General features: G+C 57.0%; 12 protein-coding genes across 12 annotated transcripts; 3 read left to right on the forward strand and 9 right to left on the reverse strand.

Moving 5' to 3' along the window:
* Positions 1-30: 30 nt before the first annotated feature.
* Positions 31-1,571, forward strand: BDY17DRAFT_310278 (uncharacterized protein; the record flags this gene model as incomplete). The annotated part of the gene is made up of 2 exons (XM_033735421.1): positions 31-1,501; positions 1,555-1,571. 2 exons carry the CDS (start codon positions 31-33, stop codon positions 1,569-1,571), a joined length of 1,488 nt encoding a protein of 495 aa, XP_033589797.1.
* A 279-nt stretch (positions 1,572-1,850) lies between these two features.
* BDY17DRAFT_316710 (aldo-keto reductase) lies at positions 1,851-3,040 on the reverse strand (the record flags this gene model as incomplete). Its single annotated transcript, XM_033736027.1, has 3 exons — positions 1,851-2,662; positions 2,729-2,798; positions 2,867-3,040. 3 exons carry the CDS (start codon positions 3,038-3,040, stop codon positions 1,851-1,853), a joined length of 1,056 nt encoding a protein of 351 aa, XP_033589798.1.
* Positions 3,041-3,434: 394 nt separating this feature from the next.
* On the reverse strand, positions 3,435-5,624 carry BDY17DRAFT_316711 (major facilitator superfamily domain-containing protein; the record flags this gene model as incomplete). Its single annotated transcript, XM_033736028.1, has 3 exons — positions 3,435-4,676; positions 4,698-4,842; positions 5,554-5,624. 3 exons carry the CDS (start codon positions 5,622-5,624, stop codon positions 3,435-3,437), a joined length of 1,458 nt encoding a protein of 485 aa, XP_033589799.1.
* A 287-nt stretch (positions 5,625-5,911) lies between these two features.
* On the reverse strand, positions 5,912-6,851 carry BDY17DRAFT_297059 (fungal ATP synthase protein 8-domain-containing protein). Its single transcript, XM_033733543.1, has 2 exons — positions 6,465-6,851; positions 5,912-6,388 (listed from the first exon to the last, which is right to left on the reverse strand). Exons 1-2 carry the CDS (start codon positions 6,654-6,656, stop codon positions 6,224-6,226), a joined length of 357 nt encoding a protein of 118 aa, XP_033589800.1. The 5' UTR covers positions 6,657-6,851; the 3' UTR covers positions 5,912-6,223.
* A 321-nt stretch (positions 6,852-7,172) lies between these two features.
* Positions 7,173-7,776, reverse strand: BDY17DRAFT_323984 (uncharacterized protein; the record flags this gene model as incomplete). The annotated part of the gene is made up of 4 exons (XM_033737111.1): positions 7,173-7,266; positions 7,347-7,482; positions 7,548-7,630; positions 7,679-7,776. The coding sequence occupies 4 exons, from the start codon at positions 7,774-7,776 to the stop codon at positions 7,173-7,175; spliced, it is 411 nt and encodes a 136-aa protein (XP_033589801.1).
* BDY17DRAFT_143708 (uncharacterized protein) lies at positions 7,616-9,249 on the reverse strand. Its single transcript, XM_033729538.1, has 2 exons — positions 7,679-9,249; positions 7,616-7,630 (listed from the first exon to the last, which is right to left on the reverse strand). The coding sequence occupies exon 1, from the start codon at positions 9,099-9,101 to the stop codon at positions 8,016-8,018; it is 1,086 nt and encodes a 361-aa protein (XP_033589802.1). The 5' UTR covers positions 9,102-9,249; the 3' UTR covers positions 7,616-7,630; positions 7,679-8,015.
* A 2,972-nt stretch (positions 9,250-12,221) lies between these two features.
* On the forward strand, positions 12,222-14,369 carry BDY17DRAFT_143723 (uncharacterized protein). Its single transcript, XM_033729539.1, has 3 exons — positions 12,222-12,556; positions 12,607-12,720; positions 12,779-14,369. The coding sequence occupies exons 1-3, from the start codon at positions 12,308-12,310 to the stop codon at positions 14,180-14,182; spliced, it is 1,767 nt and encodes a 588-aa protein (XP_033589803.1). The 5' UTR covers positions 12,222-12,307; the 3' UTR covers positions 14,183-14,369.
* Positions 14,370-14,622: 253 nt separating this feature from the next.
* BDY17DRAFT_242974 (uncharacterized protein) lies at positions 14,623-15,321 on the reverse strand (the record flags this gene model as incomplete). Its single annotated transcript, XM_033730397.1, has 1 exon — positions 14,623-15,321. A coding segment is annotated over one exon (699 nt), but the record flags the coding sequence as incomplete, so codon positions are not given.
* Positions 15,322-16,568: 1,247 nt separating this feature from the next.
* On the forward strand, positions 16,569-19,466 carry BDY17DRAFT_297069 (uncharacterized protein). The gene is made up of 3 exons (XM_033733544.1): positions 16,569-16,731; positions 16,793-17,043; positions 17,104-19,466. The coding sequence occupies exons 2-3, from the start codon at positions 16,876-16,878 to the stop codon at positions 19,387-19,389; spliced, it is 2,454 nt and encodes an 817-aa protein (XP_033589805.1). The 5' UTR covers positions 16,569-16,731; positions 16,793-16,875; the 3' UTR covers positions 19,390-19,466.
* A 3-nt stretch (positions 19,467-19,469) lies between these two features.
* On the reverse strand, positions 19,470-20,156 carry BDY17DRAFT_323989 (putative glutathione S-transferase; the record flags this gene model as incomplete). The annotated part of the gene is made up of 1 exon (XM_033737112.1): positions 19,470-20,156. One exon carries the CDS (start codon positions 20,154-20,156, stop codon positions 19,470-19,472), a length of 687 nt encoding a protein of 228 aa, XP_033589806.1.
* Positions 20,157-20,293: 137 nt separating this feature from the next.
* Positions 20,294-21,709, reverse strand: BDY17DRAFT_144000 (Rad1/Rec1/Rad17). The gene is made up of 2 exons (XM_033729541.1): positions 21,687-21,709; positions 20,294-21,626 (listed from the first exon to the last, which is right to left on the reverse strand). The coding sequence occupies exon 2, from the start codon at positions 21,449-21,451 to the stop codon at positions 20,432-20,434; it is 1,020 nt and encodes a 339-aa protein (XP_033589807.1). The 5' UTR covers positions 21,452-21,626; positions 21,687-21,709; the 3' UTR covers positions 20,294-20,431.
* On the reverse strand, positions 21,581-21,937 carry BDY17DRAFT_250561 (uncharacterized protein; the record flags this gene model as incomplete). The annotated part of the gene is made up of 3 exons (XM_033731077.1): positions 21,581-21,626; positions 21,687-21,741; positions 21,796-21,937. 3 exons carry the CDS (start codon positions 21,935-21,937, stop codon positions 21,581-21,583), a joined length of 243 nt encoding a protein of 80 aa, XP_033589808.1.
* Between the last annotated feature and the right edge of the window lie 169 nt (positions 21,938-22,106).

Here is a 22,106-nt window from a genome sequence, read left to right on the forward strand (position 1 = left end):
GGCATGACGTGACAAAGAGGATGCCGGGCTATGGCGACGTATCCTAAGCTACGCACTGGCACGTTCAGCTGTCAGGAATGCCGGCGAAGGAAGAAACGCTGTGTCTTTGACGAGGCCGCAGGCAATGGGGCGTACAGCTGCATATCGTGTCGGAAAAACGGCACGCCATGTCTCAGTCAGACCCTTGACGCCGATGACCATACGCTCCTCGACGCACGGCTGAAGAATATGGAAGCCCAGGTTGAGATGTTGGTGAGGCGGCGGAGGAAGAAGCAATGCCTGGTTCTCGCTAATTGCTACCCATTGCCGATGCTCCCGCTCGAGATACACGACAGCTGGACCTCTCGATCGCACTCGTTGAACGAGTTCTTGCTCCCCGTCCTCCCTGCGCCGGACCTGGCCCTCCAGATCGTGACTCTAGGTCGATCGCCGCTTTCCGCGGTAGAGAACTCGCCGAATCGCATGCAATCCTATCGTCGAGACGGGTTCCAAGATGAGCGAAACGTGCGCCCGATGGCGCTCGCTCGAGACTTGCTCCAGCTTGCCGTGTGCTTGGATCGTCTCGACTTGAACGCAGACGGTTCGCCCGAGCTTCTAGCACCGGCGACGACTGCGCGACGCTACTTTGACGCCGCGCGACAAGTCACTTTCCGAGATGGCATGGTCGACTGTGTCGAGGGCATTGAGGCGCTCATGCTGGAGTGCAGCTATCAGATGAACAAGGGGAATCTGGAGAGCGCTTGGATTGCTATTCGACGTGCGCTGAGTGCTGCCCGTCTTGCCGGTACTCGATACGACACCGCGCTGTACAGAAAGCAGATGGCGACACTGTGGAAATGGCTGGTGCATTTTGATCTTATTCTCTCTCTCAACACGGGACAAACACATGCCATGGTGGCCGAGCCTATGGTTGTCTACAACACCGACCCCTCTCCGCTCGGCCAGCTCGAAAGCACGCATGTCACAGCATCGGAACGGATCATCAAGCGGAATCTCCGAATGCAGAGACTCTCGAGCCATACTGGCGAGGGGCATGATCATCTGGCAGAAACGAGAAGCACCGACGACAGCTTGAAGCAGGCTGCACACAACTTACCGACAGAGTGGTGGGCTCTGCCCATCGAGCAAGACCTGACATCATACGGCAGTCGCCTTATCCCGCAAGTCCAACACTACGATCTGATCGTGCAGCTCCATCTTCCATACTTGATCACCGGCCTCGCCTCGCCATCTACCCAGCGCAGTGAGCACGAATACAGTAAACTCGCCGCCGCCGCAGCCGGTCGCGAACTCCTCTCGCGCCACACTTTCATCTGCGACAAAGGCTTGATACGAGGCTCTTCGGGCGGCGGCGCCGTACCCAAAAGCTTCTCGGCCGCTGTCGCTCTTCTCTTGGCCCAGATTGATGGGCATCGACTCGGCGCATTGAATGTGCTGGAACATCAGCGAGCATCCGATTTGAATATGGTCAAGGATGCCGTTGCCAGCATTCGACAAATCAGTGAGCGTGTTGGTCCATCCTGCTCGTATTTGTCGAATCTTTCAATTCTGGAGGAGTTGCTGGAGTATGAGCAACGGGCGGCTGATGGAGCGAGCGTGCATGTCTCAACTTGCGATGCCTCCACGTCAGCTGTGGTGGCGGCCTTTACCTTCCCCCTACCGTACTTTGGCGAGATCCATGTGCAGGAGAGCACTGAAGCGGAGGAATTATATGCTGTTACTTCTCGAGAAGAGGACTGCAATCTGGATGGAGAAGCGCACCCCTAACAAAGCGTGACAATCTAATTTGAAGGACTACTGATATTACTTGGAATGAGATCGCATCCCTCCATGTGCATCGTCATCCTGCTTTACGCCGGCAGAGGCGGCGTATCTGCAAACGTATACCCATGAGCGGTTTGAACGCGCCCACCAACCACATCCTTGGACACTTCACGAATCTGCTTCTCTTCCTCCGCGGACAGCGAGATGGACAAACTCCCCAGGTTCTCCTCCAATCGATGAATCTTGGTGGTGCCCGGGATGGGAAAGATGTCTTCCCCCTGCGCCAACAACCACGCCAACGACATCTGCGCAGCAGTAACGCCTTTCTTGTTGGCCATGTCCACCAGCTTCTCGACGACCGCCACGTTCTGCTCGATATTCTCCTCCTTGAGCCACGGTATGTGACCACGCGAGTCCCCTTGTTTGCTTACGTCCTCCCGACTTCGAATCGATCCACTCAAGAAACCGTGCCCAAGAGGGCAGTAGCAGACAACCGCCACGCCCAGCTCTCTCGCCGTCTGCAAGAGCTTCCGCTCCGGAAACTCAATGTCGAGACAGAAAGGGCTGTACTCCACCTGCACCGCGGTAATGGGGTGCACGGCATGAGCTCGACGAAGCGATTCCGCACTGCACTCGCTCAAGCCCAGATATTTGATCTTGCCTGCTTTCTTCAGCTCTACCATCGCCTCGACCGTCTTCTCGATCGGAGTGACTTTGTCCAGACGATGGCAGTAAAGAAGGTCCACGTAGGGCAAGCCGAGACGGCGGAGCGAACTTTCGATGGCGACTTTTGCGTACTCTGGACTCGAATCGACGGCGTAGCCGGTTGAGCTTTTTACGTCCGGGAAGCGACGGACAGTTTTGACCGCGAACTTGGTTGCGAGAAAGACCTGTTCACCTGCAACGATGGAAGAGAAGTCAGCATCTCTCGCGAACGCCTTGCCAATCGACACCAGACACGCACGTTTCTCCGGATTGGCCGCGAACCATTTGCCCAGCAAATCTTCGTTGTCGCCGTACTCGTCTGCCGTGTCCTATGGCACAGACGCAGTTAGCAATCGACCATCCCGAACAAACATCGCAGTGAGAACCCTTTACTTGCCCAGAATCTCTCACCGCGCTCAAAAACCTGGTCGAGGAAAGCAAGGCGTTCGGTGTCCGAGGCTGGGACGCCGTACACGCCGCTTAGACTCATGAGGCCGAGTCCCAGACGGGAAACGTGAGGCCCGTCCTTGCCTAGCGGACGGGTTGGGACTTGGGAGGTAGAGGAAGGCATGTTGGTTCAAGAGAAGTACGGTTGGTGGATAGATCTCGTTGCTTGTACGGGTGTAGGATAGATTTGGGGGAGGAGCAGCGAGGCTGTGAGGGTGCTTTATAACTTGCACTGGGAGCCTGGATTTTGGCGGCGGAGGTTAGGCTAGACGTGCGCATCTGTGCAACTGACACCCAATGAACATGCAGAGGCTTGTGTATGTCAGTAAGCTCCATTCGTGACGACTGCTTGTTCGGGTTTGTTGTGCCTAATTCCACCGCCATCTCCGATGCGGAGCTGAAGCTTCAGCCGAGCAGGATCGATCGATCAGGCTGCGAGGATTTTTGCAACTTTGCAGAGAGAGAGGGATTAGAGCACACGGCGGGCCTGTCATTCTACCTGTGCGACTACTTTACTGTTAATACTCCTCGCCTCCCCCTCCTTTCCGTCTCACCATCGCCAGGGCAAAAGTCAACACCCAACTCGCGAGAATACTCGCCATGAGAATGCCCACCATAACCCACATACTACCAAGATACACAGGATGTGTATGCGCATCCGCCGCCCAGCCATCAAAGAGCGCATAAGTAGTGACGACGCTGCCCAAATTCCCCAGGCCCGAGACGAGCGCGCTCGCAGCCGCAACGCCCACTTCCCCGTGCCGCGCCTGGAAAATCTCCGCCGTCCAGGTCATGGTGATGGGGACGGTGGGCCCAAGTCCGAAGCCAACGAGCAGTATGCCGACGTAGCGGCCCCAGTGGTCGGCGAGGGAGTTGCCGGCGTAAGTGGCGATGAGGAGGCCGGCGATTTGGATAGCGGTAGGGACGGAGAAGAAGAGGGCGCGGTGTTTGTAGAATTTGTCGCTGAGCGGCGTCACGGTGAGGATGCCGATCAGGTCGCAGATCCAGATGGGGGCGTAGAGGAGGGAGAGGTCTATGCCGCTGAAGCTGGGATTGATGGCTGCTAGGAGCACGGTGCCGTAGGATTGCACGCCGTTGCCGACGCCCACGACGCCGAAGTACATGACTATCAGGGGCCAGATGCGCCAGTCGAGTAGTACTTTGCCGAGATCTTTCATCGTCCAGTTGCGGCGCACGTATGCTCTGCGCAGGTCTTTGTAGTGCAGCTCGGCGTCCTCGCCCGTCAGGACCGGTGGAGGTTGAGGGAGCCAGCTCGTCCAGCGACTGCGTTTCCTTGTCTCACCAGGGATCAAAGGTCGGTCCGGAAGCCACCAGAGTAACGAGAAGCCAACGACGAGCGTGACCAAGCCCCAAATGAGAAACATCCAGCGGAAGCCAACTAGGCCTGCGTCGCCGTTCATCTTCTGGAAGCCGGCACTTACAAGCCCCACCACGGCAGCCGAGACTTGAGATGCGGTGAAATAGTACCCTATCCTCCTCGCAATGTGATGGGTGGGATAGTACAATGTCAAGAAGAACGTCATCCCGGGCCACATTCCCGCCTCCACGAGCCCGAGCAGGAAACGCAAGGCGTAGAAGCCGCCGGCGTTGACGATGCCCACCATGGCGGTGCCGATAATTCCCACGCTGATGACGATTCGAGCCAGCCAAACGGAAGGCGAAAGTTTGCTCATGAGGAGGTTGGAAGGCACCTCGAAGACGACGTAGGAGGCGTAGTACAAGGCCAGGCCTGTCGAGACCTGGTGGGGAGTCAGAGGCACCCAGCTCTCCAGGTCGTCGCCTTGTTTGATGTTCATGGTCAACGCCAGGCCAGGGGTGGATCGCACGGCGGAGCAGAGGAAGTAGAGCACCCAAAAGGCCGGTATGATGCGCCAATCTAAATGGCGGTATATTGCGTGGAGACGCCTTGCTTCGGCGGGCGAGATGTCATTGTCTTGTAGCCTGGCGTCATCTTCGTGCTCTATGTTGCTTGCCAATGCGGGATCAGTGGGTGAGGGTTGCTTTTCGTAGCTGTATGCTTTCTTGTCGAAGTCCCCCATCTTCGGTAAAATATTTCGTTGTACGCTGCGGTCACCGATGCAAACTTCGCACGAACGGAGAGCTCATAGCCAGCACTTGTTCGTCGAAACGTTTTCGCACCTGCAATTTTCTTTTGACGGATGACTGAGTAATAAGGAAAAACCAAGGCAACACAGCGAGGTAAAGCTTGCCGTCGGGCAAATTCGGCATTGGGCAAGTCATCCACGCCACCATTCACTGCAGCCTCTCGTGCGGGCAGGCTGTGGGCGGCCAATCAATACATTGATGTCCAGATCCAATCGATAGGCCGTAATATGCCATAGTAAAGACATAGATTGGACCGCCAATCTTTAATCACGTCTGCTACTTCCGCGCAGCAGCAAACCACTTGCCCGCCTCGGGCGAGAACAGCGGCCCTCCCTCCCCCGTGGGCAGCGTTTCAAACGTCCGCACACCCTCGGGAATCGTGATCCAGGGATGCTTACTTCGCACAAAGAAATGGGCGTCGGGGACAATCTTCTCGTTCTCCACCAGCGTGCCCGCTCGCACGAAGATGATGCCGTCGCCGAAATCCCCGCTCGTGCCCCAGAGGAGGACATCGCAGCTTGGGCAGCGATATGATTTGGAGGCGGAGTTGGTGGAGGGGTCTTGCTCGGCATCGAGCACATTGTCTACTTTCTCCGTGGGTTGGAGGTCGGATGTCACGCTTACTGCGCTTGCTTCGACCATGATGTTGATGGCGAATGCGGAGCCCGTGAGCGTTTGACAGTCGCGGCAGTGGCAGGCATTGGTGAAGATGGGGCTTGCATTGAGGGTGTATTGGATTCTTTTGCAGTAGCACTGCCCTTTTGCCGGGAGTTGGAGGTTAGCCATTTGTGCTGATAAGCGATAGATGTATTGGCGTAGTGGGAGTGTGGTGGATAAGAGGCATATGAGCTGGAAGCTGCACCGGATTTGCCAAGTGATGCCTTGCGCCAGTCATATTGGACCGATTCGTGATGTTCGCAACACCGCTGGCCCTTCCGTACCCCTCATGTAATGGCAAGCATAGCGGCTGGCACTGTTCTGATGGAAAGGGGGAGTACAGATGTGTGATGATTTCTTGTTGGTGTGGTTATATACACTTAACACAAAAGAAACCACTCCTCGTCCTTCTATCCTCCACCCTGTCACTCTGGCCAATGCCCTACATTGAATGTAGGCACGCCATCACTCCTCCCACATCTCTTTCCTCGTATCCTCCTCTCCCGCGCAGCCCATAATCTCCTCATAGCTTGCTCACAAACAGCCGCGCCGCAAAAAGCCGCAGCTTGTTGGGCAAGAGGTATTTCGAGAAGACGTACGTCAGAAGCGGGATGATGGTGAAGGCGTACACTACCTCGTTGACGAAGTAGAAGGGGATGAGCTGAGGCATGGCGGCCTTGAGCGGAGTCTGACACACAGCGGGGTATTAGCACGGGGACCGGCACACATCTCCTACCAGCCTGTACTGGCTCTGTAAGACCTACCATGTTCTTGCTCGGGGCAGGCGGTGCCGCGAACCATGTCTTCCTGACGACGGCTTGCTGTGCCTGCTGCTGCTTCGGCGCGGCAGCTGGCTTGGTGCTGAAGGGCGCAATGGCCGCGGCTCGGAAGGCCATTGGGGTGAAGCGGGTGGCCGAGAGCTGCAGGGGCGCCCGCATAATGCGTTGAGACACCATTGTGACCGGTCTCGTGATGGTTGAGGGGCGTTGGAGGTGGTGGATGGCGGTGGGAAGAGAAGTTCGTCACGGTGTTGGCGGAGAGGAGAAGCTCGCCCGTCGGGAGCGGGAGGAGCCGCTCGGCGAAAATTCGGATAAACTCTGCTGCCACTTCCGGCGCTGCGTCGTGGGAAGATTGATGGTGCTCATTGTGTGCACGTCTGCTGTCAATCAATTCATCAATGTGAGTGATTTCATTGATGAGATATAGTCTGAACTCGTGGGTTCAGCATTCGCCAGCACCGAAGCGGTGGATCAGGGCTGGCAAAGCTGGCTGCAGGCATGGTAGACACAGCACAGTTGATTTCATGAGAGCGCAAAGAGCTTTGATCTTCAATCACCATCAACTGTCTGAATACGTAGGCAGATCTTCTGGAACCTCTCGTGTGGACTCAATCCTCACCTTTCACAACCCTGCGGTTCAAAGATCAAACTCGTACCGCCTCAGTCAGCGTGGACCCCCTCTCTTCACCCGCCTCAGTCCTTCTTCTTGCTCAAGATGATGAGCTCGCTGAAATGCTGCGCAACGTGGCGCTTGATCTCCACCCCAGCGATATTGCTGTAGTAGTTGCTACAAGACGAGAAAGCCTTAGCATGTGACGCTCACTTTCCCATAATCTCTCTCCGCCAAGAAGCAACGGCAAAACCTACAACAGCGACTTCTCCTTGTACATCTCCTTCTGCGCCGGCGTGTAGAGATCATTCTGCTGAATCTCAAGACACACCTCGCCGTCGGCGTTGCGGTCAGAGCTGGTGATTCGTTTCCTGGTGGCTTGGATGTTCGGGTCTGTGAGAAGCATGAGGGTTAGTATTTCGATATTTGCAGGGCGGGATTGGAAGGGCAGTGCTTACTGTCTTCGAGGATGTCGGCGAGTTGGCCGCGTGTGATTTGCTGGAGGTTGCGCTTCAGGATCGAGTTCTCGCCGCGGTAGTGGCTGTACTGGGTTAGCGGGAGTTCTGTCATGAACTCGAGCAGTACTTACTACACAAGCACCTTCTCATTGTCGCACATCTTGTCGAGTTGAGTAGTGTCGTCGGGTTCAGTAGTCGTGTCGGGTGTCGAGGTGTCCATCGTATCCATTTCGTCGAAGAAATGCCGAGTTTTGATCCCTTGAAGCTGAATGCGGAAGTTGTGACAAAGAAAAGCGACGCAACACAGGGAATGTTGATGGTGAATAAAGTCTTCATTATACTCGTCAACAAAGCCGTCACTCGCCTCGCCCTTTCCTCGTGAATGTGAGGCCTGCGCCTCCTTCCGCTTCCGGCCCGGCTGTAACCGTTCCCCAGGTGAGCGCGGTGCAGTGAACGACGACATCCTCGCTATCTCCTGGGACCTCGATCACGATCGTCGTATCGGTCTCTACTTCGTCTTCGCTTTCGATCGTCGGAATACCTATCATCCCGTACATCTCGTTCGCGCTCGTGTCTCTCACGCCCTTTCGGGCTACGACTTCGAGATCGGTGCCTTCGTGAAACCGAGTCCGTTTTCCGATCGGTCTTTTCGAAGACGTAGTTGTACTTATCGCCTCTCTCGCGATCACGCCTATCGTCCGACCCACGATACTGCCTCCGCTTCTCCAAACTATCAATGCCGCCAAACCCACCCCGATATCTAGCCGTCTTGGAATTGGTGGTATTGCGCCAATCAGCGGATAGCTTGGAGACACTCTGTGAGAAGTCGACGTGGATGCGGTGGTCGTCAATCAGAACGCCTTGCATTTTGAAGTAGGCGCGCTCGCAATCTTCCTTATTGCCAAACTCGATGAAGGCGTATTGCAGGCTGTCTCCAGTCTTCTTGTCTCGGATGATTTCACAGGAGAGAATCTTGCCGAAGCGGGAGAAGATGAGCTCGAGGTCTTCATCGCGAGTGACTGGGTTGAGCTTGCAAACAAACAATATCTGCTCCGGTGGCGTGACCTCGGCGAATGGTAGATCTCCAATAAGCTCCAGCGTCAATGCTTGCGCTCGCGCCTCCCGCTCTCGGCGAATCTTTTCGAGTTGCTCGGGGTCTGCATTCTCCTCGAGAACCTCATCGTGGGCTATGCGCACGGTTGCGCGTTGCTCTGCAGACGGCACAGGACTTCCAGGAGGTTCCACAACACCTGGAGGATCATCAAACGGGTCATCGAGTACAACGGCGTGTAATAGACGAATGTCCTGTAATGGCCGCCCGGAGTGGTCGGTGAAAGCGGCGTTGATCTTCTCAAGGGCATCGAAGCCTTCGACGACCTCGCCGAAAATGGCAGCTTTGCCGTCGAGTTGATCAATGTTCTCGCCAAGGGTGATGATGAATTGGCTGCTGGCCACTCGCTCGTCGGGATTGGACTTGGAAGCTGAGGTGGCAAAGCTGACGGTCCCTCGCTCGCTGTGTTTTCGCTTGGCAGACATCTCCGGGCGGAAAATCATCTTTTCCGGTTTGGTAGCACGTTTGGTGGTGCCGTCGGGGAGGGCCCAGATGGACGATCCGCCATCACTGTCTTTGGATTCCGGTCCGATCGGGTCGCCGGTCTGGAAGGAGAAGTTTGACTGGACATTGTAGATGGGCGAGTAGTTGTAGTACTTGATCTTGCAGAGCTTCAAGAAGCTGTGGGCACATGCCTGAGTCTTAGCAATCCGATCAGCCTTGGGAAGGGGTGGACACCATCATCTTGGCAGTGATGGTGCTCGTGAGGGGACTGGTTCAGACTTACTTTTCGCAGCACTTGGGAGCGTCATCGACGAACAGGTCGATGGTGATGTCGCCCGCAGACGTCTCGAGTAGACAAGACATCTCGATGCTAGCAATTGGATGGTTGCTTGGGCACCAAGCGCGGATCTGCAATGTTCTCGAAAGGGAAGAGTGAATGAAAAGCAGCGTGGAGCCGTGTTAAGGTTTAATGTCCGGCTCGGGCCGCGAGATGCCGACGGGCGGATGAACGGACCATTGCCTAACCGTGCGTGCCGTGTCAAAGGCACGAGCACGGGTCGGCTAGCAGCGACGGTATTGCGCAAGAGAGCAGGATGCAATCATGACCACAGGGCAAGCATCCACCCCAGCACCGCAGGCTGCATCTCGGAACATGCCTGCGCTGGCATGTGCCCGGGCAGCAGCCTCTGGCTTGGTGCTTACGAGCACAAGATCTGCCTCCGCAATCTCGATGGCCCTGCATCACCTGCAGACGCGCCCTGCCAGGCCCGGCTAGACCTGCAGCTGTCGTAGGTCCTTCCAGCGCATCACAAGGCGACACGACTCGCATGGCGTCGGTGGCATCCATCCCTGGAGTGATTTCCGTGGCCAAGGGCTGGGTCAATGTGCTGGTGACGCTCGTCAGCCGCCACACCGCCCCCTGCTCCAGCTTGACGATACGCGTCCTTGAAACCTTCACAGCGAAGGCAGTCCTGGTGGATGCCTCTCATGTCCTATCACGAACATGATGGCATCGCCCAAGCATTGGTATTGACTTATCGGCTAATCGAGGTACTCCACGCGGCTCCTAATTAACCGAGAGTGATGTGCCGCTGTCATGAAATTGTTTTTCTGGGGCGGTGGAGCATCTTAAAGATTGAGGAGCCACACGTCCGACGACGCTGCAAATGACTTGCGACGAGTATGAAGTCGTCGATCTCCTCATGGATCAACTAGAAACCCCCAAAAAGGCTACATGTACCGGTGTTCGCGTGCCAATTAGTGGGCGTATGCCAGGCTATCGACTTGTCTGATGGCCAGTGGCACTGCCAATCACGCGTTTTTTGACTGGGATACGAGGTTGACGCCATTTAGGGTAGGTGGATAGGTGGCTTTGCCCATTTCACCAATCTGAACTGCTGCTCTGATTCACGGATCTAAACAAACTGCAGTCTCCACGCATCTCAAGCAAGTGTGTCCAGCTCAGCACCTCAACTGGAGACTGCTTCATCAACGTGGTGTACACGCGGACTGTGCAATTCATCAATCCCAATTGGACCCTCAGCGTGCGCGAGGCTGGCGGAGAGTTTGGAGGCTGACGGACTACTGCACCCAGGTAATCAAGTGGACCCCCCTCTGCCGTGTCTCGCGCGTTGTCGATCCTGCCCCCCTGCTATCGGAGCCCGCTCGAGCATCGACCATTGGCTGATGGGGATCAAGTGGCAACATAAGCTAGAGGTTACATCGAGCCCCCTTTAGCACGCGATTTCACGTCGCGACCTGTCAGTCGACTTGAACCTGCGTACATCCTGCGAAGCTCACGGTGCTCGTTTGAGCTTCGAGCAAAGTCACGTTGCCGATGACAGGCGTGTGCGCGTGAGGGGCGCCACCCACACCCGTATAGGGATATGCGGATCCCCGCGGTGTTGCAGTACCGGACGCGATGACGACGCACGACAGCATGACGCTCCCCTCAACCGTTTCTTCGCGGTCAAACGAGCTGCTACACTGCTCCAAAGCTCGGTCGTCGTCGTCAACCTCCTCTCGTCTTCGAAGTGTACACGACTAGCGAAGGTGCAAGGGGCCGGTCCTTACCGCGACAGAGGCAATAGCATGGAGAACAAAGCTCAATGCATAACAAACGAGGGCTTTATGCGTGCAGTCAACCTGCATGCACGCTTGCGCACCCTGCAAAGTAGCTCGCACTGGTCTGATCAATGACCAATGCAGGTGGTGAAGGTCAATTGAACAAGGGTCTCTAGATCTGGCCCCTGCGAACGGAACAATATATGGTCCAGCCTTAAAGACGCGCACAGGCTCAGACAGATGTCGACTACCCGACCTAGTCGGCTTTCAAGAGCCGGTTTCGCATACAAACAGCGACCGTTGTCGTCGTCGTCGTTCGTTCCGCGACGCGCCGCGTAGGTTTGGGGAGTACATGAAGCTACTGACGCGCCGAATGACGAGGGAATGACCTGTTCGAAAAATGACAACTCTGAAGTTCAGTCCTCGAGCACTCGATGCATACACCGTCCTCGTGCATTTGCGGTTTGCAGCCGGGTGAGCCTCCACAACAGACGACAGGGCTGCTTTTGGCCGATCCAATGATTGCCGACAGCCGCTGACCGCGACTAACCTGCCTCATGACATGCATGGTGTTCGTATGGGCTCGAGCTTGTGTACGGTCCCGGTAGAGATGGTAGAATCGCCAGACTTGGCACTGCGAGCATCCGGTACTTTATGTTGTCCGACAGGCCACAAAAATCCGGAGGAGAGATCTGGACCAACCACGCCCCAGCCTATAATTACGGGTCTGCGTCCAAACAATTGTCTTCATCAACCAAGCTCGACCCCTTGCCCGGAAACCGAAGTGGCGAAGTCGGTCTGCGTTTTCATGTTCAACGGTGGAGGAAGAGAGGCGGGTGTTGTGACCAGCAGATGATCCGATGTTTGCTGACTGAGGATAGTCCCACCACTTCTCCTGTACAGGTCGCTTTGTCTGCGTTTGTCCCTGCTGCCGGTGCTCCGTGGTTCTACGGGGTCCAGAGTGTCTGAGCCAAGAACGAACGAGGCACTCCTGATCGATCAACTTCTCGCATTCTTCCGTTCCACCAACGCGGCCGGACTGATTTCGTCACTCTTCATTCTCGTCACCATTGGGCATTGAGCGTTCCTATCAACAACCCACTTCTCATGTCTCTGCAGTATTGGCATCTCGAAGACACCAATGATGATGGCGCCAGTTTACGCCAGCTCGAGCGGTGCTTTCGATCGTCAACCGCGTTCGAACAACCAGGCAAGCCAGCATTTCGACTACCGTGACCGATACACTCCATATGGTGCTCATCTCGATCGTCATGCGCGTCAGGATACCCAGGTGGACGATCACGAGCTTCCATCGACGCGTGTAACAACCCACGAGCTGGGAGACTCACCCGCAAGCGAGCAGAGATGCCGCAAACGGATTTCGATGGCTGTATGGCCGTTCTTACCCTTCTACACGCTTCGATACTGACACGGTGCTAGTGTCGTCGATGCCGCAAGCGTAAGATCAAGTGCAGCGGTGATCTTGGCGAAGGTTCGGGCTGCGGAGCGTGTCGACAAGCTGGAGCAGACAGCACACAGTGCACGTTCATCAGGGTAGGCGAAGCCAAAACCCCTCTCCTGCTGGTCCGCCATGCTAACACATGGACGTCAGGTCGGAGCCGTGGAGAAATCGGAATTGCCCACCCAACTCCGCCGTTCCAACATCCATTCTTCGATCGAAGTCACGCCCACGAATGGCAGCGGCCACTCACCGCCATCGATGAGACCCTACACCAACAGCATGCATCAGAACACGACATACGCAGTCACTGCCGGCATGAGTGGGAGTGGCAGCTATGCCCCGCATCGTCCATCGCTCCCAACTCTCCACCTGCGGTCCAGCTTTCCCAACGAGCAAGACGCGATGTACGACACTTCGACGATGGACAACTATTCCTATGCCACGTCCATGGCACCACGACACGATTCGCTCGCCAGCGTGCATCAAATGGCCAACTACCGCGACTGGAGCACCACGGGCCCGCTTTACGCGCCCATCTCCGCCCCCTACCACGACTGCGGCCCAACATACAGCTTCGGCTCGTTGCAGACTCCAATGTATCCGCATTTCCAGCAGCATCATCAACGACTGCCCAGCGTGTCGGGCGAGAACCTCTCGCCTCTGAACATGTCGCAGCTGAACTCTTCGCTGCCAGCACAGACTGTGCACGACAGACGCTTGCCACCCGTGCCCTCCGGCCCGCCCGGTCCCCCAATGGCGTTCATGGCACAGCCTTCCCCGATGCCCGTTCCTCAGCTTCGCCCAATGTACGATCCCCTCCGAATGCCAATGAATGGAGGCTTCTACAGCCGCCACAACTCCTATCCGTGGTCATCGGAGTCTGGACAATGGATCAGCAGGCCTGGTTCGATCTCCAACTACATGGCGCCCAACGGGCTCTCCTACTCATCGGCACAGAATAACGGCTTGGCCTCGGAGTCCAATCTGATGGGTTTCCACTATCAACTTAACCGGCAGGACGCAAGCATCAGCTCCACGTCGACTGACACCGACGTCTCCGGCCCAACGGTCACAGACGATGTCTCCCGCCACTCTGACGAAGACATGTCCATGCCGCCACCGTCTTTCAGCAGCAGCGAGCACGGCAGCAGCGGCAACAGCAACAGCACCAGCGCCAACACAAGCTTCTACTCTACCTGCTCCACCGCGCCGTCGAACTACAATGGACCACCTCCAATCGCAGACACCGCGCACGAAGCAGACTCGCACTACCACTACTCCCCCGAAACCCGCCAAACCCCCACTTCCGCCTCTGACAAAAGCAACAACGACCGACCGCCGGGTCGCAACAAGAGGAGCAAAAACGGCAGCAGCAGCAGCAGCAACAGCAACTCTCGCAACGAGTACGACCCCCCTCCCCTCCACCAGCCGCGGCCTCGCCATCATTCCTCCACAAGCAACATCGAGGCTCTGCAGCAGCAGGCTTCCTACGAGGATCAGCGGGCGTCGACTGTGCATCGGATGTCGTTGTCGAATCTCAATGCAGAGCATTAGAGGCCGTGGAGAGAGGCAGGCAAGCAAGCGTGGTGGTGACGATTTTCGGTTTTCTTCCTTGCGGGTTGGGAGGCGTGTACGTTAGCGAGCGAGTCAACGACACTTTCGGCTTTGTTAGGCGTCTGGGCGACTTTTTGGGGTGGCATGGGGTGTATGATGTCGTGGCAGGCACATGTTGGGGGGAAGCACGGGGCATAAAGGAGCGATCAGGCACTGGCACGATAGGTAATTGAGAGGCATTCCACGCCGTCCAATGTAGATGAACTAGGATGGATCTCAAATTCATCTGATATTTCCATTGGAAGTTGAAGGCGCTCAACCCTCCCATCTATCTGTACATTAATAACCCGATCGCAGGTGTGCAGAGCAGTGGCTCAAGTCTGTCCGTGAGCACCGATCCAACTCACGCCTCGCCCTTTAGGAGAATCAAAGTCGTGACATCGTCCAAACAGCTTACACCAACACTCGAAATCGTCCTCGCAGTGCACCGCGTCGCGCCCGAAAATGATGTGCCACATGTACTCCATCACCCGGCCGACGGTGGCATCGTCGAGCTCGGTGTCCAGCAGAAACTGCCGATACCGCTCGTAGTCCTCCTTGGGACGCTTCAGCAGTTGCGCACCAGAGACAGCGAATTGCGCGCAGCACTGCGTCGCCACTACGGGAATGTCGGCGCGCATCTGCGCCTCGGTGGCGTGGAAGAAGTGAGCGTAGACGTCGGCGAAAACGTTCTCGGCCGCTTTGCTCTGGTCGCGAGGGTCGCGAAAGGGCATGATCTCGGCGGGGCAGCCGACGTCGTTGTTGCAGCGGAGATTGGCGTAGCCGCGTTGCATGACGGTGTCGAGGCGGAGATCGGAGAGCATGTAGTAGGAGTTGTGGAAGCGGTGGTCGACGTGCCAGGAGCCCTGGTGGGGGTGGATGAAGACGACGACGTCGGGGAAGGTGGGGTAGTGGTCGAGGATGTAGGTGAGGTAGGGCATTGCTTCGCGGGCTTTGTTCACGGGGGTGCGCAGGCCGGAGGGCGAGGGTTGCGAGGCGGGCAGGCCGATGTAGTAGATGGCGCTTGGCCAGTCGGGCAGCTCGCGCGCGATCCAGTCGGTGTTCTCCGACTCGAGACGGCCTGTTACGATGATTTTACTGCGCGCGGGAGATGTTTCTTCCGTGCTCGTGTCTGGTGATTTATTGGGAGCAGCTGCCGGTCCGATCGGCTGTTCTGAGCCCTTGCTTAACTCATCGGCAACCTTGTGGACGTCAAAGTCCCAGGTGTCGGCGACATTGTGAGCATGCGACTCCTCCTCGTGTCCATCAATCTCCGCAGATGGAGGGATGATGGGTGGGGTCACCGGTCGGAAGCCATAGTCCTGCGCGCTCTGCTGGATCGCGATTGCATCTGCGAGGGCATTGAGTGATTGGCGGGAGGCCGAGGAAGGGAGAGAGAGGTAGACGAGGGAGACGAGGGTAGCTATGGCGGCAACGCTCCCGAGGCGGGTGTAGCGAACGGGGACCATGGTTCACCGTCCGTGGGCGGGGGGAGCAGGCGCATGATGACACATGTCAGGCGGGCATGACGATGGAGGATGGCGATGCTGCACGCCGGAGAGGCAGCACCGCACGAGGATGGTGGACTGGGAATCTTCAACATCTTTCTGCTCACCACCGAATGCTGCTTAGCGGAGTTGCGGTCTTCTGCCGCGCCACCGGGTGCGCCACGTGGGGACGGGAGTGGGGGCCCAGTTACTTCAGGATGGAAGGGCGAGTCCAGGGCACACTGATAATGAGCCCGTGGACAGCAACAGCGCTGCAGCAATCAAGTAGACACCAAAGGTACTGTATCATCTACCCTGGCGAGACAGCGTTGATCCCAAGACCTACGCGACCCTGCACAATGGTGCCAAGTCAGCAGGCCGTGTTCGACATCTTATTACGCGAAGAAGCTCGAGCAGCTCGAAAGGGAAGGACGGAAGTGGAGAGGAAGCGCATCGGCTCGTGCGATGTGCGGCCCTTGCAACCAGACGGAATGCCCCGAACGGGTCCGCTTTCTGGCCTGGGCAATCATCGATCTCCTCAACGAATCGCGGCGTTCTTTGTCCGTGGAAGACGCCGTCAAGACCTGGTCGCTGGTTGGATGGTGCTGGTGTTCACGCGAGCACCAGGCGCGGCTGATTGTCGCAGTTCCGGCCGCAGTGGAAGGCATATGTCGCACGCATTCGCACACACACTCGCCGTGCCTGGTTCGGGGACGGCTAGCGCGTGCCGGCGGATAAGCTAAGTGGCTGACTGACCTCTGCCCTGCCTTGGGGGTGGTGGGAGGATGGATGTGCATGTGGATCGCCTGTCTCGTACCTCGAATAGTGGATGCCAATACTGTTCTGTACTGTGCATTCGCCGGCGGCCTGTTGGTCATTCTGCATCCATCCCGTGCTCTCACCTTCTTTGTCTTCTTCGCTCCAGCATGGTATACAACCTGTCTTTCTCTGCCCTCCTTCACCGCGGATACTTGCGTGCATTCCCCTTCCATGAGCGTTTTCGGCCTGCAGCAGCAAACATGGGTTAGTTGGTACCACTCATGCTGAGTATATTATAACACGACCCTCTGACCCTGCAGCATAGACTGCCAGTAGCCATAGGTATACCTTCATGGCAGTATCCCAAAGCCTTCCCGGCGTCGAGTAGGCAAGAGTGCTCCACTCCTCATGGCCAACCGCATCGTCACCCTGCGTGCTCCCGGGCAGGAACCCGCTACCCTGAAACCGGGATCGAGTTCGGGCATCTTGCTGCACCTGAGCGACAGCGTCGTCCAGGATATCACCAAAGCGGCCAAGACGCCCGATGCTCTGCGGTTCTCCGCTGGTCCCTCTCCAGTACGTCTCCCCTCCCCTCCCCTCTTCCCTTCACGACGACGACTAACTCACCACTCCCAGAAACTACGCATTGGCGGCAGAACCATTGACCTCACCATCTCGGCGGAAGACTTTCGGACCGAGCTATTCATCTCCACCGCCAATGCCTCCTCCTCCTCTTCCTCCTCCACCACAGACCTTACCTTCACCGCTCTCCTCTCCCACCAAGGCAGAGCTGCAAGCTCTACCAACAAATCCACAGATGACACGGCCGGCTCAGACGCCGCTCTCGCGGCTCTACAGAGCAGTCTGGCATCGTACGAGCAGGAGAAGCAGGCCAACAAAGTGAACATTGCCAACACGCTGCTCCCTGTGCCGAAGAATCGCTTCGATGCCGCCAGGAAGGAAAGGCTGGAAAGCAAGAAGAACCAACGTGCGGGCAATCAGCATACCTCTCAGGCTGCAAGCCCACTACCTCATTCGATCTCCACGCCGAAGCTGGCACCTACCTCCCTCCCTCCGAGCGATGTCGATGCCAAGCGGCAAGCGGCTCAGTTCCCTCTGCTTCACTTGCTTGCAATGGCGCCGCTGACGACCGAAGCCGTGGCGGACAAGACACACATCCCCGCCGACGAGCTCAACACCATGTTGGCTCGGTTCGCCAAGCAGAGCGGTGGGAAATGGCAGCTCGGCGATCGCGCCTACCGCGACTTGGATGTATGGAAGTTTGCGTACTCTTGTGAGAGTGATAGACAAGCGGCCATCGACAACGCGATCAAGGCGTATGACAGGTTGAGACTCGACACCAACGAGAAGTTGTGGCAGATGTTGTTGCCGCGGGAGGAAAGGGGCAAGGGGAAATGCTTGTCTAAGCTGCAGCTGGGTGGTGGTGGTGGTGGAGGCGGCAAAGCGTCTCAGGGATTGACACCACACCATCAATCCAGCCCGTTACTGCATGCAGAAGCGCCGGGGGAGAGCAGTAGAGTGGCGAGCGCGGCCAACAGTCCTCGGTTGGGCGTATCGACCCCTCGGCCCTCGAGTGGTGCCAAGGGCGATGTGATGAAGAGACTGCTCTCCAAGAATCCCCAGAAAGCACGTGCAGTGGAGGAGGCGAAGGAGAAGAAACGGAAGGAGCGGGAAGCTGCAGCAGACGAACGGGAAGGCGGCAAGGCCTCCAAACGGCAGGCACCCGCCACGGGCAGCAGCATCACCACCACCAAAGGCCAACGGGCCTTCAAGTCGGCAGAAATTGTGCACCCGTCGGACGACGAGGACAGTGCGAACGAGGAGCCGCTGGTTAATGAAAGAGTGAAGAAGGCAAAGGTGCAGTCCGCTTCGCAGCCGGCCGTGAAATCATCCTCGTCGGATAGCGACACGCCCCTCATCGCCCAAAAGGCACGTGATGGTCGCACAAACACCGCACCACCATCAAAGAGCGCCGTCACTTCCTCATCACTCAAACCACACACCGCCAGCCACAACACGCCTCCGCAGAGGCCGCATTCCAACAGCCTCTCCGCCCCGAACACTCACCATAAGACCCAACGAAGCCCTCACAACAACGCCTACACTCGCCCTACCGTTCCTTCACCGCTCGGTGCCGCCCGCCCGCGTGTCGCTTCCGACGTCTCGGACCGAGGGGCGGTAGGAGTGCAGCGCATCAGGCAAGGCGTGTACTCACCGCCCAAGGGCCTGGGGATCAGCGAAGGCCAGCGGAAACGCCACGACACGGGCATCAGCCTCGACTCATCACCCGCGCACATCCGAGACGTGAAGCGGCTGGGAGAGCACAGTTCTCCAGAGAAGGAAAGCAGGCCTTCGAACGGGCACGCGCTAGCAGACCCCGACGAGATGGCAGCGAAGAAGAAGAAAGCCAGCCAGAAGGCTGCCAGTGCGAAGCGTAAGGCGGCTGAGCCCCCGGCAGAGCAAGCTCCCCCTCCAGCCAAGCAACGCAAACACGAGCCAGAAGGCAAGGACTCGCCCATCGCCAAGAACCCCAACGGCCACGCTCCCCATACTCCATCCGCGACTGTCGATGCACCAAACGGCACCGATCTCGTCGGCGGCGACGAATTGATGAACCCCACGTGGGAGCAAGGCCTGAACACGGGCGAGAAATATCAAGTCTCCTTCCCCGTCTACGAGAAGCTCTATGACGAACTGGACGAAATGGTGAAGCGCGGAGAGAGGCCTTCGCAAGAGAAGGTGGACTTGCTGTGGAAGATGCAGGCGACGTTGGAGCGCATGAAGCGGGAGATGGATCGTGCTCACGAGGCCCCCGATGCGCCCGAAGGTGCTAATGCTGCTCGCTTGGCTGAGATTGAGGAGAAGCAGAAGAAGAAGGAGCAGAGGGTCAACGGGAAATGAGACGAATTGGATGGACGATTGGTCTATAGCGAGTGATGATAGTCCTCTAGCTAGACATCTCCAACTACACTGACCAAACCTCACTTCCTCAAAGCCTTGAACAGCAGCGGCGACGGCCCCTGCAGCAAACTCTCCGTATCCACATCGGGATCGCCCTTCTCCCTCGCCCTCAACCACGCCTCCCGCCCATTCACCCGCTGCAAATACGCGAGCACATTCGCATACTCGCTAATATCAAACTGGTAAAACTCGCGCATGCCCGTCAAGCTCCACACCGTCATCACATCCGCGGCAGTGAACTCCTCGCCCGCCAACCACGTCGACTTCCCCAACCGCTGATCCAGCAACTTCAAACTCTGATCCACCTTATTCTGGTACCGCACGTACGTATTATTCTCCTCGCTGATCCCCGCGAACCGCAGCGCCATGCACCGCCCAATAGCAGGCTGCAGCGTGCCGTTCGCAAAAGCAAACCAGTACAGGTAGTCAGCGTAGTTCTTCGCGCCCGGCTTCACAGCCAACCTGCCGCCGCCGAAAATGTGGATGATGTAGTCCGCGCAGGCCGCGGATTCGGCGAGCGTCAGGTCGGCGTCGGAGTCGGTGATGACGGGCGCGGCGCCGATGGGGTGCAGCGCGATGTATTTTGGGGGCGACAGGAGCGGGCTGCGGTCGTATTTCTTCAGCTCGTAGGGGATGCCGAGTTCTTCGCAGAGCCAGACTATGCGGTCGGATTGCGAGTGGCCGAGGTGGTGCACTGTGAGGACCATGGTGGCGGTTGGTATTCCCTTTGGATTTGGGTTGGTGGGTTGAGTTTTTCCTTTGGATGTTGTTATTTCGAAGAGGTGCTGTATGGAAGAGTTATTTGAATTCTAGGCCGACGTCAGTTCCAATGGCATCATGGGCTGGCCGGTAAAGGTATTAAGCCGAGGTGAATGGTGGAGCAGGGCTACGAAGACGCTCCACAGTTTTACGAGAGCGATGGCGATATCGAAGGCAGGTGCAGCGAGGCTGGGTTGAATTTGTATTGGTAAAGGCGAATCAGCTACTCCTCATCGGTGCTCTCACCATCTAGGCCGTTGATCCCCTCTGCCTCGCCTTCCACCAATGGCACAACTCGGAAATCCACAAATGCAACGCCCTCTCCACCCGCTGAACCAGCCTCAACCTCCACAAGAAACTGCAGACTTAGCACTCCTTCCTCGTCCAAGCGCATGGACACTTTGTTCGCCGCGCCCATTGCTCTCTGCGCCGATTTGATCAGGCTAAACTTGAAAGTCGCGTTCACGCGGGAGGGACAGTGGAAAGTTTCGAGAAGGGGTGCATCAGAGGAGGGATCGGTGGTGAAATCGACAGCAAGCGATCCAAGAGCGCCAGAAGCCTGAAGTGAGAGGTTTGACGAGGTTGAACGCGAAGAAGGCGACGCTAGAATGGCTAAGCTCGTGGGATTCATCGAGCTTAACTCTGAAATGGCCTCGAGTAGTACGGATGAGCGCATGATTGTCTTGAGGGCAATGGCTTCTCGGTCAAACGGAATCTCCTCTGTGCTGTCCGCGCCATAGGTAGTAAGGTCACAGGTCGTTGTCACGCCGGATTCCGACATGTGAATGCCAAGTGGACTGCCATCGCCCTCGTACGTGAAGCGGCAGATCCCACTCATGCCTAGAGCTTGATGAGAGAAGGCGTTGATCCCTGCGTGTCGATTGAGACGATGAGCGGCGAATGAGTCGTATTCGCCAGGCTTTTTGGCAGCGTTTGGGTCGGAAAGCGTGAAGATGCTCAGTGTTTCGAGAAGGGAGGTTAAGTTGATTTCGAATATCGGGGTCGCAGGAGCGTCATCTTGGGAGGAGGATGGTGGAGGTGGACGGTAGGTGTAGGATGAAAAGAAGGCCTTTTCGAGGAAGATGAATGCCTCCATTGCACTACCCTCTTCAGTGCTGAAGCGAATGCCTTCGGCGGAGATGCGAACTTGAGCCATCTTGGCGAACGAGATGCAGCGGAGAAGGAGAAGGAGTTGACGGGAGGAAGAGGTGACCGCCGTGAACATGGGTACTGGACCCGCCATGGTGGGTTCAGGTTATGACAGAAGAAGGCGTAGTTGTCGAAGAGGGCAAAGGGCGTTTGGCGGGGCGGGGCGGGGCGGAATCGGAGGTGTCACCGGCTCTTCCCCAATGTTTGACGTGAATAAGGTCATTCATACGTATACCCCAACTGCACAAATCATGTAGACCGCGCCAAACCTAGCAGCAAGTTGTTAATTCGATGTTACCCGACTCTTGTAGATGTATATTATTTCTTACCCGAACGCGAGAGAAGCCGGAATGCCATATAGCGAGACGTTCTTGAAGGTGTTGTCTAGATAGCAACATTAGCACATCCTGCAGACTCTCTGGGAGTCAAGTCACATACTGAGCCCGAACAAGCTCGTCAGGAAGAAGCCGATGAGGAGGAGGGCGAAGCCGACGTAGAATTGGGAGGCCTTGCCGATGCTGGCTTCGAGTGGTTGGCTTGCCGAAGCCTCCCAGATGTCGTGGAGCGGTGATGCAGACATGAAATCAGATGTGGAGGTGGGAGGTTCACTTGATGAGGTTGGAGTGGTGTTCAATGGACTTCACATGTGAACTTGAGGACAGCTTTGAGATTCCCAAGTTCCTGCCTGCCAAGACCAACTCCCTAGCCACACCGCCAACGCGGCAGTATTCACGTGGCGCAGGCGAGTA

Source organism: Neohortaea acidophila (assembly GCF_010093505.1).
Source record: "Neohortaea acidophila strain CBS 113389 unplaced genomic scaffold BDY17scaffold_5, whole genome shotgun sequence".
Lineage (NCBI taxonomy): Eukaryota > Fungi > Ascomycota > Dothideomycetes > Mycosphaerellales > Teratosphaeriaceae > Neohortaea > Neohortaea acidophila.